This window comes from Gossypium hirsutum, chromosome D10 (genome assembly GCF_007990345.1).
Source record: "Gossypium hirsutum isolate 1008001.06 chromosome D10, Gossypium_hirsutum_v2.1, whole genome shotgun sequence".
Classification (NCBI taxonomy): domain Eukaryota; kingdom Viridiplantae; phylum Streptophyta; class Magnoliopsida; order Malvales; family Malvaceae; genus Gossypium; species Gossypium hirsutum.
In genome coordinates this window covers 64866737-64882269 of record NC_053446.1, presented here as the reverse complement: position 1 = coordinate 64882269, position 15533 = coordinate 64866737, and the positions used below count along the sequence as shown (strand labels likewise).

The following is a 15533-nucleotide window of genomic DNA, read 5'->3' as shown; positions in this document are numbered from 1 at the left end:
ATATAAGTAGGCTTCAAACTCTGGTATCTCCTGTCAATTGGTTCATGTTTTCCAGCTTTGAAAATCACATCACATGCCTACGGTTTTCTTGGGAATTTGAGCTAAATGCTTCCTTAAGGAATCTGTTGTCGATTTTTTTCCCACAACTAAGTCAAAATTGATGTCCTAAATGCTTGACAACTGGCATGAAATTTTAATACTATGATTGCTGTTGGCGTTAAGAACCAAGTGCAAGCAAGTTCAGCTCTGACTTGAGCAACAAGGCTCGAAACTTGCTGAAGAAACAAAACAGAATTCAAAACAGAAATTGAAAGTGAAAACAAAGAAAAATAGAGTATTGGATGATGAAACTTAAATGAATTTCATTAAAAATGAACAATGGCTTAAAGCCAATACAAATACCAGACATGAATTTATGTGAATCGAATTTGTATTATGTTATCATCAAGTAAAAATGAATTTATTTATTACATTCGAAATAAAATTTATAAAATATCAAAATTATTTGAATTTGTTTTAGCTTGATCGACTGATATGATAGAATCTGAAAATATCCGAATTAAAAAATCCTAACCTGAAATGGCTCGAGTTTGAGAATATCTAAGCCCGAACTAATTTGAATCCAAATACAGCCTGATTTGAGGCCGCTGGAATCCTCCCGTTTTCCACCTCATCATTTATGTTTTATTATTTCTTTTAACACATCTAAATTTTTTATGAATTTCAAATATAAAAATAAATTTAAATATATAAAAAATATTTTTATTTCCCTTTTCATAAGCGTAATAAAATAAAATAGAATGGCTGCCCCAGTTCTTGTATTGGGAGAAGACATTGCAAATGGTTTTTAGTAATGAATTTCAAAGTTTGCAACTTGGGAAATTATTTGGGAGTGACTGGCAACATGCGGATTCGGAGGCTCTGCGCCGAAAGGAGCTGTCTTTCATCAGCATTATTTAATTAGTATTAGAATAATAATTAATATGATTATTGCTATTGTTATTATTTGGTGTTTTATTATTCTTATAATTATATTGCAATTATTATAGCATTCCTTTATTTATTATTTATTATCATTGTACCATACACTATGCTTAAATATATTTCTCTCTACTTTCACTATTTCTATTTCTGTTTTACTGTTTGGGGTCGGAAAATTTTTATTTTAAAACATTATGCTCCACATTTTTTCCAAATGCTTGACAATAACATCAATCGTATTTTTTTTTCCAGATTTCGCTGGAATTTCTTAAACAAAATGTTAAAATAAAACGTAGTCAGTAGACTTGACTGTAGCCAACAGAGAAGACAGAGAATTATTGTCATCTCCAACATCAGTTTTCCTATGGATATTATTATAAAATTTCAAAGTAAAGATGGAATAGGAAAGGCATCATCTTAAAATTATGATTTTCTTCCAATAATGTTTTGTTTAATACCATAATCAACTTCAATGAAAGCTCCTTTCAAAATCATATATATTCATTTGAATGCATCACAGTTGTAGGAATGAAGCCACAAAATAATTCTTTGTTTACAATCATAGCTCAAATAGTAGTAAATTGACCAACTCATAAATGACTATTTTCTTCGTCTACCAGTAGTAACTTATTTTGATGGCCAGTCAGTAACACACATAGAGAAATATGAATGAGTTTCGAGGTAACAGGCCATCATACATGTCTGTTCCAACATTAATGTATTGTAAAATCTTCAGAAAATCTTTATTTATTTAAGAGTAAAATTTGTTTTCATTTACTGTTTATTTTTTTTTAAATTGTAAAAAAGGCAATGTAAAGACAAATTGTTCATAAACATAATTATATATTAAATTAAAAAATAAAAAGAAACGAATAGTAAAATAATAATAAAAGAATAATTTATTTTAATAAGAAGGAACAAATTAAAAATTAAAAAAATAATATGATAACCTAAATTGACCTAATGAACAAAATTAATAACTCTTGTAACTCAAAAACCAAAAATCCTAAATTTGCCTAATGAATAAAATCAATAAGTTTTGACCCTACAAGAAATAAAATCTTAAGAACATGCAGGTGCATTGAAATCTCTTATGGTTACAAATGCGATTGAATGAGCAGCGATGCTAATGGGTTTCAAACCATCCACAAGCTTCGGCTTCAACTCTGGTATCTCCAACGAGTCTGAAAGTTCCAATGGTGTTCCGTTTAGCAATACAATACTGCTTAAGATGTTCCCATCTTTTGGAGTCAAATGATACTCTTCTCGCTTTTTATGTCCTTTAAATTCAAAATTTGGACTCCCACCATTTAAATTTAGATCATGGAAAAGATCAATTTCAAATGAGGTATTCTTCGATAAGTTGATGAAAACAAAGAAACCCCGGGCTGCAACCAAGCAAAAATTTAGGAAATAAAAAATTAAAATTAAAATTAATTGAGTCAACCAAAATAATAATAATTACCTCCTTTTTGGCACAATGAGAGTATACACGTAAATATGGAGAACCCTTATGCGTGACGGAAAGAACTTTACTCCCCATAACTCTATGCCACAAAAGTGCACTGCAAAAGATATTTTAACAAATGAAATTAAAACAAATGAATTTAACAACAAATACGGTGGAAAATATATGAAAGATACCCATAATAATCTGGATTGGGAACAAATGTGGTAGTGTTAAGAAGAGCATAATTGCCCCCGGTCAAAGCTTGTCTGCAATAAACTTTGTGGTTATAAACTGATGTCATTCCCAATTGGTCCAAGTACCTGTTGGAGTCATAAGTTAATCATTAGATTTTAATAGGGCCTTAAAAATAATCAACTAATAAAAGATTTGAAAAACACTTACCAAAAGCCAAATGCAAATGTATACGACACTAATTGGCCACCACTGTTATAAGCTCCACCCGATTCACTAACCCATGCACCAGACCATGGTGCAAATTTGACAATAGCATTTGAAACATCTTTAAATGTCTGAGCAATTTGGGTCAAGAAAAATGGATCTTGGACACGACGAACCACATCTGGGTTATTACCTACATTAATCATCAATAATGTTAAACAAATCATGAAACAATAAATAATAATAAAAATATTTTAATTGATATATAGATAGATACCGGGTCCGAGATTATAAATATGATGTGTAACTCCATCAATAACGTCATGTCCTGAAGCATCCAAAAAAGTATCGAACCATTTCTTGTCATAGAAACCTCCCGGGCCTAAAATCTTAGGTTGTGTTTTTGGATTTGGATACATCTCTTTTACAAGATTTTTAAGTGTTGCCATATCTTTTGCATATTGTTTAGCTTCAATCCTAGCACTAACTCCTACTCCACACAATTCATTTCCTAAAAAAAATGAAAAGAAAATCGAATATGATGAGAGTCAATCATATATAAACTAATCTAAAAACATAAAAATATTGATACCAATCAAATACCTAATTCATAAGAGTCAATTGTATATCCTTTGGAAATTGTATAACTCATGAGATCCCGAGCATTATGTGAATACCAATCACCAACCCAAAGAGTCTTTTCAGTTTCGGACTCTTTTCTTCCGATAAGAGCATTTAAACCAAATGTAACTTTAGCTCTACAACATAAAAATAACATGAGTAGCTCACATCATAATTACTATTTTAAAATAACACAGTAGTCATAAATTTATACCGAGTTTGATTGAAAAACTCATTGAGTTCATCCCATCTCTTCATGTCAAGACATCCAATGGAGAAACCGAATAAGAAGCCCTTGTCTTGTTTTTGGAATGGTTGGCAATTCTCAATATTATTTCGAACGTTGTACACCACTTGATCTTGTAACGAACCTCCAACTCTAATTCTCAAAGGATGAAATGCTGAAACCATAATTTATTCACCAACATCATTTAGCATATTAGAAGCTGCTCATATCAGTAAAAAAAAAAACTAGTAAACAAAACATTCATTAGAATAACTCCAATACTCACCTTTTACAGCCTTTTCAAGAATCTTGTTCTTCAAATCCTACAAATGGAATATATAATACAAAACAATAAACATCTAAGTAAACAAATAGTCTTGAATCAATATATACTAAAGAAATAAAATAAAATTACCAAATTAAAAAGTCCAGCTTGACCCCACGGACATTGATCATAATCACACTTGTTTGTAGGCCACCAATCAAGGGTAACACAAATAAAATCTTCATCGGTTTGAGCTATGGAAGTTGCTCCTTCAACCACAACTTCAACCTTTTCTGCCTTTGAGACCAAAAGACAGGACAAAAACACAACAAAAAACGTAATACTTTTGAAATTCATCATTGGAAAAATAAACAAACAAAACTTGAATAAATTGATATGATAAAATACGAATGAATCAATTGACTATTTATAGATCAATAATACACTTAGAAGTGAACTCAAATTGGTTAGAGTCATGATTAAATTGAAACAATTAAAAGAATTGTTTGTATTATAACTCTCAAAAGCAATAAGTAATATCAATAATTTGATTAGGATGAAAGTATTTTTGATTATTTTAACTAAAATTATCGTAAGGCTTGTATTTTATTTTAATTAAAATTGTCCAAATATAATAGAGTTTTAGTTGTGTTTTTCTTTTATCATAGAGTTTCAGTTGGATTTTATAGATGAGAAAAAGTTAAAATTGATTAGGGAAAGTACCGAAGGTTAGGGAGATTGATAAGTCAAATAAGAATAAATAAAAAATAAAAACACGTTGCGTCAGCGAAAACTCCAGTTCCTCCTGCATCCTTTGTAGTTTTCGTATTGGTTGAAATCTATTATCTGTCTTAATCCCTGTACTTGACGAAAATGTTGACGAAAATTACTATTGGTATTAATTATTAGACTAAGATTTTAACTTTTTAACTTTTTCTTAATATATTATTTAGTATCCGAGTTTGACACTTTTTTTACTGTGGTACTATGTTATTTTTTATTCAATTTTGTATTTGTATTTAACAAAAGTTATATATTTTAGTATTCGTAGGTAACAAGATTAACTGCTAGTTTTTAATTTGACCACCCATATATATGTGATAGCCTTCTCCGTTGAAGACTGGTGGTGCAGCAGTGGAGAAGCTTGATGAAGCCATTGATTTTGAAGTTAAGTTGTAACAGGTCCACTGAGATTACAGCTCTAGATACCAATTGTTGGTGTTAAGAACAAGTGCAAGCAAATTCAGCTTATGGGTTGAGCAACAAGGCTCGATGCTTGATGAGAAAACAACAGAATTTGAGACAAAAGAAAAACAAAGAAAATGGAGAATTTGTTGGAAGGGAAACTAATTGAATTCATTTAAAAATAAATAATGGCTTAATGCCAATACATAAACCAAGCACTAAGTTGTCAAAATCAGTGTGTGGTCACTTAATCAACACCTACTACCATTAATACATTGAAACTTGAAAACAAAGCTTGTACACTTAAACAAAGCTAAGTTAACAGCTCAATCACTATCAAATTACATCAAACATTAACCTAACATAGTTCAAAATGAACTTGAATACATTTCATCAAACTATGGTTACAAAATGAATAAAAGAACAGCAGCTGCACTTGCTTCAGCAGCTTCTGCATGACTCAGTCTGCATAGCCTGCTTCTTGACTGCTCCTGGTGTTACATGTTGACCAAACTTCAACAATATAATTTAATATGGATACAAAAACAAAGAGTCTTAAATTTCAGTGATTACTGACTACACTTGATGTAAAATCAAATATACAAACATTTGAATACATTCTTCCAAATTCGAGTAACATAAATAAAATCAAAGCATATTGGCGTTATCTCAAATTCTTATTTGATGAGGATCCAATAGTTTAAGAAGCAAAGAGAAAAACAAAGCATTAATACAAAATACACTGAGAAATTATCAGTGGAAAGCTATAAATATTGCATATTTATTCTCTTTTCTCAAAGCATAGTGCTTTTAGGCGAAATGTGGAGTCCTGCTAATACCCAATAGAATGTGAACAAAAGATAAAATCCTACACTTTGACTGACCCAAGCCTCTCAACTTCATCCATACGACACCTTATATACCTGCATGTGGAAAACAGGGTAATCTGTTTTACTTCTTCATATCATCTAAACATAACACTCATCTCCAAATGTAGTGGAAATATGCCTTAAGTAATGGAATGATTCAATATTTTGCTAAGATAAGAAGTTATCTCACCTTTCGACTAAGCAATTTATTTAAGTTGGAACCTCATGACGTAATCGAGTTGGATGAAACTTGTCTCTAATGGAACAAAGTTTGATAACAACATCACTCATGTCAATCCGCTCATTGGGTGATTCAGCAGAACAAGTGAGTCCTATTTCGAATAGTGAATTCAAGCACCGAAGATGTCTATCATTTCTTGAGTTTTTTACACCGGGAGTTCCTCGTGCGACTCTTTCTTCAACAAGAATAGGATCTGTAACCTCGACTATTCGTTCTGGCAGTGCTGCCTTAACAAAGTTGCGAAGACTTAAACCTTCTCTAAACCTTTCATCGGTCGGCCTTTTTCCTGTAAACATCTCAAGCAGTAGGATGCCATAGCTATACACATCACCTTTTGTTGACAACCCGCTTCCCATGCCATATTCTACAATTAGTTCATCAAAATTACATATAGTAATAATTGCAGAGAGCATGAAAAATTGATATTAAACTATGTGATTTGCTTTTAAATTATGGAAGAAAATACTAAAGTGAACATACCTGGAGGAGCATAACCAATAGTTCCTCTTAATCCAAGGGAGCCTGATTTATTAGCAGAATAGTTCAGTCTGTCCGTAGAAAGGATTTTTGCTAAGCCGAAGTCACTTATATGACCAACCATTTCCTCATCAAGTAGAATATTGCTTGGCTTGAGGTCACAATGAATGATTGGTTCTTCACAATGATGGTGCAGATATTCGAGTGCATGAGCAACATCCATGGCAACACTTACTCTTTGGAAGAAGTTTAGGTTTCTCACCGTCTCTGGTTCATTCATGCCAATAAGTGGATGCAACCAGTCTTCCAAGCTTCCATTTTCCATGAACTCATAAACCAAGGCTTTAAAATCATTGCCTTGGTAATCTTCTCCTGAAATAGCTGTTAGTACCTTGACAAGATTTCGATGTCGAATGTTCTTCAAGGCCTCGCATTCAGCCAGGAAACTCCTAGAAGCTCCACGATTCAGAAGATTAAGCACCTTTACTGCAATAACTGCTCCACTAGCTTGAAGAACTCCTTTGTATACAGAACCAAAGCTTCCTGAACCAACCAAATTTTGCGTGGAGAATCCGTCCGTAGCCCTTACGATGCTTTGGTATGATAGTTGTAAAACTGAATTTTCTACGCTAGTTGTTGTTGCCTGTTTCTCTTTCTTCTTTCCAATCCACAAGATGAGGAGACAAGTAAAAGCCAGAGTCGCTCCTAAAGACCCAACAATAATTGCAACTTCTAATCTAAGAGAATTGCTTGATGATGTTTTCAAGTTACATCTTAACATGTGTAATTCGGGGATGCCTCCACAGAGCTTACTGTTTCCCTCAACAAATGTTGCACTGGCATTCTTAAAGATTCCTCCACTTGGTATCACTCCTTCAAAATTATTGAAGGAGAGATTTAAGTACCTTAAAGCCCCAAATCTGACAAGAAATTCTGGAATCTCACCTGAAAGATTATTGTTGGATACGTCTAATGCCTCAAGTCCTCTCAGTGAACTCAAAGATGAAGGAATGGGTCCTTCAAAAAGATTTCCATCCAAATACAGTTTCTCTAGACTTACACAGCTACCAAGGGTTTTTGGAAGCAAACCGGATAACCTGTTTTGAGAAACACGGAGTTGACCTAGATTTTTCAAATTTTCTACTGCAACAGGAAGCTCACCAGTCAAATAGTTTGACGATAAGTCTAGTATTATGGACATGGATGAGACCCCAAGTAATTGAGGGGGTATAGGTCCACTAAGATTATTATAAGAAACACTCAAGCCAAGCAAACTCTGGCATTTGCCTATATTTGGAGGAATGTTGCCCTGGAGATTGTTAAAATCTAAACCAACCATTGTTAACGCCGATAAATTTCCAAAAGAATGGGGAATAGTCCCGGACAGAAAATTAATATCAGCGAAAAATTTGTTTAGCTTTTGAAGCCTCCCAATATCAAATGGTATGGGACCTGACAGTTGGTTTTGTGATGCAAATAATACCTCCAAATTGACGAGATTACCAATCCCATCTGGGATTCTTCCCATTATTTTGTTCTCGTCTATTCCTAAACGTAAAAGGGTGTTGGAAAAATTGCTGACGCATTTAGGAAATGCCCCTCCAAAATTATTGTCGCTAATATATAGAAACTCTAGTTTGGTATTATTGACTAAAGTGCAAAGAAAGTTCAAGTCACCTTCTCTCCCATGCCCCAAACGGTTTACGGCAAGTTGAAGCGTAGATAGTTTATCCAACTTCTCCAAGGAAGGCACCTTTCCACTAAGTCTATTATCATTAAATTGAAGTACGTGTAGATTTGAGGCATTGGTTATTGAAATCGGGATTTGTCCGGAGATTTTATTTCCCCTTACAGAAAAGAACTCAACATATGGCATAGTGATCGCTAAGTCAGTATAAAGAGTAGCTTGAATCTTATTCTCACCAATATCAAAGAGCCTAATATTGGAAAGATTGAACATTGCAACAGGAAGCGTACCAGAAATTGCATTTGCTGCTGCCAAAAAAATTGAAAGATTTGTTAGCCGTCCAAGAGTTTCAGGTATAATCCCATCTAATGCATTATATGTCAAGGCAAGTTCCTCCAAGGATGACAAGTTACCCAATGAAGGTGGGATACTCCCTATCAAACTGTTGTTGTAAAAACTCAAGACTTTCAAGTTTGACAGGAAACCCAGAAAAGCAGGTATTTCTCCTGTTAGCCGGTTGCCTGCCATACGAACTATTGTGAGCTTAGAACAAGAAGATAAATTGGAAGGAATTTCACCACTTATGGAGTTGTTGGTCAGATATAATGTTTCCAGTCTCCTTAAACCACCAATCGATTGAGGAATCTGGTTATAGAAGCTGTTGTTCATAAGATTCAACACCCTAAGGAAGCTCATATTTCCAATGTGTGGTGATAAAGATCCCGAGAGTTTGAGGGATTGTAGTTCCAATTTGGTGACTCTCTGATGCTTGCGACCGCATGTAACGCCATGCCATTGACAGAAGTGAATGGAACTATTCCACGACTCCATAACCTTGAGCTGATCACCAGTTATCTTGGCTTTGAAATCGAGTAAAGCTTGTTTATCAGTGGCGTTTCCACTAACTACAGGGTCTGCTAAACCAAGCAAGTTAAGACACCGGAAGTTGAAGCATGAGAGAAGAATTATAACTTCAACGTAAACATGGAAAAAAGAGCTGGAAAGTTTTGAATGCTTTTTCAATAACTCCATCAACCTGAATCAATTTCTTAATTGATGAGATTGATATGTATTTCAAAGTGTTCTGTTGATCAACAAGAAATAAAGTGCAGTATAAATAGTTCCTAGACTTGGGGTTGGAAAATTTTATTTTAAAACATTATGCTCCACATTTTTTCCAAATGCTTGACAATAACATCAATCGTATTTTTTTTCCAGATTTCGCTGGAATTTCTTAAACAAAATGTTAAAATAAAACGTAGTCACTAGACTTGACCGTAGCCAACAGAGAAGACAGAGAATTATTGATCATAATCACACTTGTTTGTAGGCCACCAATCAAGGGTAACACAAATAAAATCTTCATCGGTTTGAGCAATGGAAGTTGCTCCTTCAACCACAACTTCAACTTTTTCGGCCTTTGAGACCAAAAGACATGACAAAAACACAACAAAAAACGTAATGCTTTTGAAATTCATCATTGGAAAAATAAACAAACAAAACTTGAATAAATTGATATGATAAAATACGAATGAATCAACTGACTATTTATAGATCAATAATACACTTGGAAATTAACTCAAATAGGTTAAAGTTAAGATTAAATTGAAACAATTAAAAGATTTATTTATATTATAACTCTCGAAAGCAATAAATAATATCAATAATTTGATTAGGATGAAAGTATCTTTCATTATTTTAACTAAAATTATCGTAAGGTTTGTATTTTATTTTAATTAAAATTGTCCAAACATGATAGAGTTTTAGTTGGGTTTTTCTTTTATCATAGAGTTTTAGTTGGATTTTATAGATGAGAAAAAAGTTAAAATTGATTAGGGAGATTGGTAAGTCAAATAAGAATAAAAGAATAAAAAAAAGTTAACCATGAGTTTCGAATCCACGTCCGCATGTTAAAATTCATGCCCGCTCTACTGACTGAGCCAAACCAACTATGATTTGCCTTGATTTAAAAAACATGCGTAATGTTTTTAATTGATTCTTTTCTACTCTTTCTTATTTTTTAACAAGAAAGATCTCCATCCATAAATCCATATACTTTGGAAGAAGTTTGTACAGTTTAGGAAAGAGTTTTAATTGATGGATGAAAAAAAAGAATCTACTTCAATTGATATGCCCTTAGACACAATTATACATAATATAGAAAGCACACTTGGACAGGGTGAACAATCAAGTAGAGCAGCGGGTGTTGTTGCAAAACTGATTGTAAAGGAGAGAAAATCGGCCACATTAAAATTACCATATGAGGATGTCCATTTGACATCCAAAAATTGCTCAGAAACAGTTGGACTTGTGTAGTGTTGAGTTGGGACCAAGACCAAGACAACAAAAGTTCTCCTGGTGAATAGGCATGTGCTTCCTTTGTTGAAGTAAGGACTAATGGTCTGATTCGAGATTTCTTAAGAACTGACTTAATGAAACCTCATATTTTTTTTATCAGAAAAATAAATGATCCATGGGTTAATGATTGGTTTCTGATAATAGTTGAGATCGTACCAATAAAAATCTGTTTGGTTCTTATGCAAGAATTTAACAATCATTTAGCCAAAATCTCGAAACTATTCATACGCTCTTGGACAGAAATAAGGAATCTCAATCTTTGATAATTTTGTCATCATTTTATTATTTTTACATGGGCTCTTTCAACGATGTAAAATATCATGATGTGATAAAACGATCAATTAAAAAATATCCTCTAATTCTAATTAAAAATTTATTGGGTCCTTTAGAAATAACCCCAAAATTGAGTATTATTATTCATCATTTTACCAACTCATAATCAGACTTCAATAGACAAATATTTGAGCTTGACAATTTAAAACAGACTTTTAAAATACTTAACTATTATTTAATAGCTAAAAATGAGAAAAATTATAATTTCAATCTATGCTGTAACATCTCTTTTGAATGTAATAAAATTAAATTGGTAATTTCCCATTGTCATTATCATCATAATTATTGTGAAAGAAACTACATAATTCCAACTACTGAATATGTTGGAGGAAACAAATTTGGGCTGCTTCAATTCAACCCCATTACAACTATTATTTACATGAATTAAAGATCACTCTCATACTCTACCAATTTGTAACATCTCCAACTTCATCTGATAATGTTGGTTATTATTAATTAACTAGATTTTGTCCTTAAATTTAAAGAATTAATGGCAAGTAAATAAATATTTAATAATATTATATAATTATTATTTAAGTGTTTTTATCTTTTACGTTAATAAATTTAATATTACATAAAAATGTGATATTACACGTAAGTTGAAGGTGGTAATTTTTCTCCTTCCCAATACGTGATGGGTGGCTATTTTCAAGGTGATCTTTTCTGATTAATTGGGACTTGTTTTTGTTGGGTAGAGAGTTGTGAACTGTTACTTTGTCAAAGTATTCTCGTTGCCTATGTTTACACTCGATTTTAGGCATTATTTGTGAGTGAATTGAACTGTTACTTTGCCTGGTTTTTCATAATATTTGAAAATGTTCCAACATAAATTGCATACATGATTTGGATTGACTGAGTCCTTAAAATTTTGATGGTCGTCTCGTAAAGACTTGTTCATAAAAAAATCTTGAAGAGAAGTATTGTCGACATCTATTTGATGAAACCTTGAAGGAATGCTGCCCTGGAGATAGTTAAAATCTAAACCAACTTTTGTTAATGCCGATAAATTTCGGAATAGTCCCGGAGAAAAAAATTAATTTGACCGGTAAATTTCTGATGCAAATAATACCTCCAAATTGACGAGATTACCAATCCCATCTGGGATTCTTCCCATTATTTCGTAAAAGGGTGTTGGAAAAATTGCTGATACCCCTTCAAAATTATTGTCACTAATAAATAGAAATTCTAATTATTTTGTTATCTTGGCTTTGAACTTGAGTAAAGCTTGTTTACAGTGGCATTTCCTCTAACTACAGGGTCTGCTAAACCAAGCAAGTTAAGACAGTGGGAGTTGAAGCATGAGAGAAGAATTATAACTACAACGTAAACAAAGAAAAAAGAGCTGGAAAGTTTCGAATGCCTTTTCAATAACTCCATCAACCTGAATCAATTTCTATACGTATTTCAAAGTGTTCTGTTGATCAACAAGAAACAAAGTGCAGTATAAGTAGTTCCTCGACATTTTATAAATAGAAGCTTCTATTAATAAATCATGTAGAGACATTTTATAAGTCTCCCTTCAATCCAATAGAAAGGAAGTCTTTATCATTTAATATGGATACAAAAACAAAGAGTCTTAAATTTCAGTGATTTCTGACCACACTTAGATGTAAAATCAAGTATAATATTCCATGTCAAACATTTGAATACATTCTTCCAAATCCGAGTAACATAAATAAAATCAAAGCATATTGGCATTATCTCAAATTCTTATTTGATGAGGATCCAATAGTTTAAGAAGCACAGAGAAAAACAAAGCATTAATACAAAGTACACTGAGAAATTATTGGTGGAAAGCTATAAATATTGCATATTTATTCGACACCTTAGATACCTGCCTGTTGAAAATAGAGTAATCTGTTTTACTTCTTCATATCATCTTAGCATAACACTTAACTCCAAAAGTAGTGGAAATATAACTTAAGTTATGGAATGATTCAATATTTTACTAAGATAAGAAGTTATCTTACCTTTCGACCAAGCAATTTATTTAAGTTCGAACCTCACGAGGTAATCTAGTTGAATGAAGTTTGTCTTTAATAGAACAAAGCTTGGTAGCAACATCACTCATGTCAATCCGCTCATTGGGTGATTCAGCAGAACAAGCGAGCCCTATTTCGAATAGTGAATTCAAGCACTGAAGATACCAATCATTTCCAAAGTTGTTTACATTGGGAGTTCCTCGTCTCACTCTTTCTTGAACAAGATTAGGATCTGTAATCTCGATTATTCGTTCAGGCAGTGCTGCCTTAACAAAGTTGTGGAGACTTAAACCTTCTCTGAACCTTTCATCGATTGGCCTTTTTCCTGTAAACATCTCAAGCAGTAGGATGCCATAGCTATACACGTCACCTTTTGTTGACAACTCGCTTCCCATGCCATATTCTACAATTACTTTATCAAAATTACATATAGAAATAATTGCAGAGAGCATGAAAAATTGATATTAAACTATGTGATTTGCTTTTAAATTATGGAAGAAAATACTAAAGTGAACATACCTGGAGGAGCATAACCAATAGTTCCTCTTAATCCAAGGGAGCTTGATTTATTAGCAGAATAATTCAGTCTGTCCGTAGAAAGGATTTTTGCTAAGCCGAAGTCACTTATATGACTAACCATTTCTGTTGTTCCAATAGGGTCGGAAGCGTGTAAATTATTGTACTAAAAAATCACACAAAGTTCAATTCCCAGGGAAGAGAGGTGGATCACATGGATCTCTTAAATACCAAGTCTTTCCTTAGTCAGAATATCCCTTCTATAGTAATTTAATAGCACAATTAAATACTACTATTATACCCTCAAATATTGAAAGAAAAATAGGACAAGAAAGAACACAAGAGTTTTAACGAGGTTCGGTAAATTATACCTACGTCCTCGGGCACTAACACCAGATGATAACTTTACTATCTTCACAATATTACAAACAAATAGAATTCCTTGAGAATTCTCAAATGGGAGAAGAGAGAAAACTAAGAGAGAAAGATTGGTTGGGATGGTTGAAATGAGAAATGGTTAGGCCTATTTATAGTTGAGGTTCAGGGACTAACTTGCAAATGGCCTAAAAATTAGGGACCAAAATTGTAATTATCCCTTTCAACTTTAAACAACTTGCCAACTATTTTTTTTCTTTCGGTGCCAATTGCACCTCCCACCATTTTTGACTTTTCAACCCCTTTTTAATTTAACTTATCAACAATCTCCACCTTGAAGATTTGATTAGGATAATCACATCTTCACACACTTCCTTCAACTCCCCAAATTCGATAAAGCTATCTTTTGTAGTGCCTCCAAATGCGCTCTCGAGCGCCATACACCTAAAGGTGCTCAAATTCTCAGGATGTTAATCAAGTTCAAACAATGATTAAACTTGATTGTTGTTACCACCTTGGTCATCATATCTGCGGGATTATCTGTTGTCGGAATCTTCTCAAGTAGAATTTTTCCTTTTTCAAAGACTTCCCGCACAAAGTGATATCTTACGTCGATATGCTTGGTTCTTGAATGATAGACTTGATTTTTCGCTAAATGAATAGCGCTCTGACTATCACAATATAGACTAATGTGACTTTGAACAACTCCCAAGTCTTTCAATAATCCATTAAGCCAAATAGCCTCCTTAACAGCTTCTGTAACTGCCATATATTCTGCCTCTGTAGTAGACACAGCTACTGTAGACTGTAAGGTAGACTTCCAACTCACTGGGGCTTTCGCAAGAGTAAACAGATACCCCGTAGTTGAACGACGTTTATCTAAATCACCAGCAAAGTCGGAATCAACATATCCAACTACAAACTGACCAAGTGCTTCATCCTGTTCAAAAATTAAACCAACATCTACGGTTTTTTGAAGATACCGTAGAATCCATTTCACAGCTTGCCAATGTCCTTTTCCAGGATCATGCATATACCTGCTCACAACTCCAACAGCTTGTGAAATGTCAGGCCTCATACACACCATCGCATACATCAAACTCCCAACTGCATTAGCATATGGGACTTTTGCCATATATTCTCTTTCTTCTTCAGTTTTCGGAGATAATTGAGCACTAAGTTTCAAATGAGAAGCAAGTGGGGTACTTACATGTTTTGTGTTTTCATTTACACCAAAACATTGTAATACCTTTTTCAGATATTGCTTCTGATTCAAACAAAGCTTGCCTCTCTGTCTATCTCTACTTATCTCCATGCCGAGAATCTTCTTGGCCTCACCTAGATCTTTCATCTCGAACTCTTGATTCAACTGAGCCTTCAGCTTATCTATCTCATTTTGGCTCTTCGAAGCGATTAACATATCATCAACATACAAGAGTAGATAAATGAAAGATCCGTCATGCAGCTTCTGCAAATACACACAATTGTCATATTTGCTTCTTGTGTACTTCTGCCTTCTCATAAAGCTATCAAATCGCTTGTACCACTGCCTCGGGGATTGCTTCAAT

The 15533-nt window shown here is 33.3% G+C and overlaps 3 protein-coding genes across 5 annotated transcripts; all 3 read right to left on the bottom strand.

Annotated features, from left to right (window-relative positions):
• Positions 1-1857: 1857 nt before the first annotated feature.
• On the bottom strand, positions 1858-4339 carry LOC121222585 (heparanase-like protein 2). 2 transcript variants are annotated; one of them, XM_041103629.1, is made up of 9 exons: positions 4093-4339; positions 3964-4000; positions 3666-3852; positions 3434-3588; positions 3108-3341; positions 2834-3023; positions 2626-2751; positions 2428-2546; positions 1858-2351 (listed from the first exon to the last, which is right to left on the bottom strand). In XM_041103629.1, the coding sequence occupies exons 1-9, from the start codon at positions 4300-4302 to the stop codon at positions 2044-2046; spliced, it is 1566 nt and encodes a 521-aa protein (XP_040959563.1). In that variant the 5' UTR covers positions 4303-4339; the 3' UTR covers positions 1858-2043. The 2 variants fall into 2 exon arrangements, with proteins under 2 accessions (XP_040959563.1, XP_040959562.1); XM_041103628.1 differs by having other exon boundaries at positions 1858-2369; positions 2447-2546.
• Positions 4340-5379: 1040 nt separating this feature from the next.
• LOC107931770 (probable LRR receptor-like serine/threonine-protein kinase At3g47570) lies at positions 5380-9898 on the bottom strand. 2 transcript variants are annotated; one of them, XM_041103627.1, is made up of 4 exons: positions 7660-9898; positions 6718-7587; positions 6187-6601; positions 5380-6050 (listed from the first exon to the last, which is right to left on the bottom strand). In XM_041103627.1, exons 1-3 carry the CDS (start codon positions 9431-9433, stop codon positions 6207-6209), a joined length of 3039 nt encoding a protein of 1012 aa, XP_040959561.1. In that variant the 5' UTR covers positions 9434-9898; the 3' UTR covers positions 5380-6050; positions 6187-6206. The 2 variants fall into 2 exon arrangements, with proteins under 2 accessions (XP_040959561.1, XP_040959560.1); XM_041103626.1 differs by having other exon boundaries at positions 6718-9898.
• A 2284-nt stretch (positions 9899-12182) lies between these two features.
• On the bottom strand, positions 12183-13714 carry LOC121222128 (probable LRR receptor-like serine/threonine-protein kinase At3g47570). Its single transcript, XM_041102054.1, has 2 exons — positions 13594-13714; positions 12183-13477 (listed from the first exon to the last, which is right to left on the bottom strand). Exons 1-2 carry the CDS (start codon positions 13712-13714, stop codon positions 13083-13085), a joined length of 516 nt encoding a protein of 171 aa, XP_040957988.1. The 3' UTR covers positions 12183-13082.
• Positions 13715-15533: the final 1819 nt, after the last annotated feature.

Bases quoted from the DNA above. Each gene is read 5' to 3' on its own strand.
- LOC121222128 (XM_041102054.1), bottom strand. From the start codon at position 13,714: ATGGTTAGTCATATAAGTGACTTCGGCTTAGCAAAAATCCTTTCTACG. The intron at 13,478-13,593 runs GTATGTTCACTT...AAGTAATTGTAG, and splicing joins TATTGGTTATGCTCCTCCAG to AATATGGCATGGGAAGCGAG.
- LOC107931770 (XM_041103626.1), bottom strand. From the start codon at position 9,433: ATGGAGTTATTGAAAAAGCATTCAAAACTTTCCAGCTCTTTTTTCCAT. The intron at 6,602-6,717 runs GTATGTTCACTT...AACTAATTGTAG, and splicing joins TATTGGTTATGCTCCTCCAG to AATATGGCATGGGAAGCGGG.
- LOC121222585 (XM_041103629.1), bottom strand. From the start codon at position 4,302: ATGATGAATTTCAAAAGTATTACGTTTTTTGTTGTGTTTTTGTCCTGT. The intron at 3,853-3,963 runs GTGAGTATTGGA...TTATGGTTTCAG, and splicing joins TCTTGAAAAGGCTGTAAAAG to CATTTCATCCTTTGAGAATT. The intron at 2,547-2,625 runs GTATCTTTCATA...TATCTTTTGCAG, and splicing joins CCCAATCCAGATTATTATGG to TGCACTTTTGTGGCATAGAG.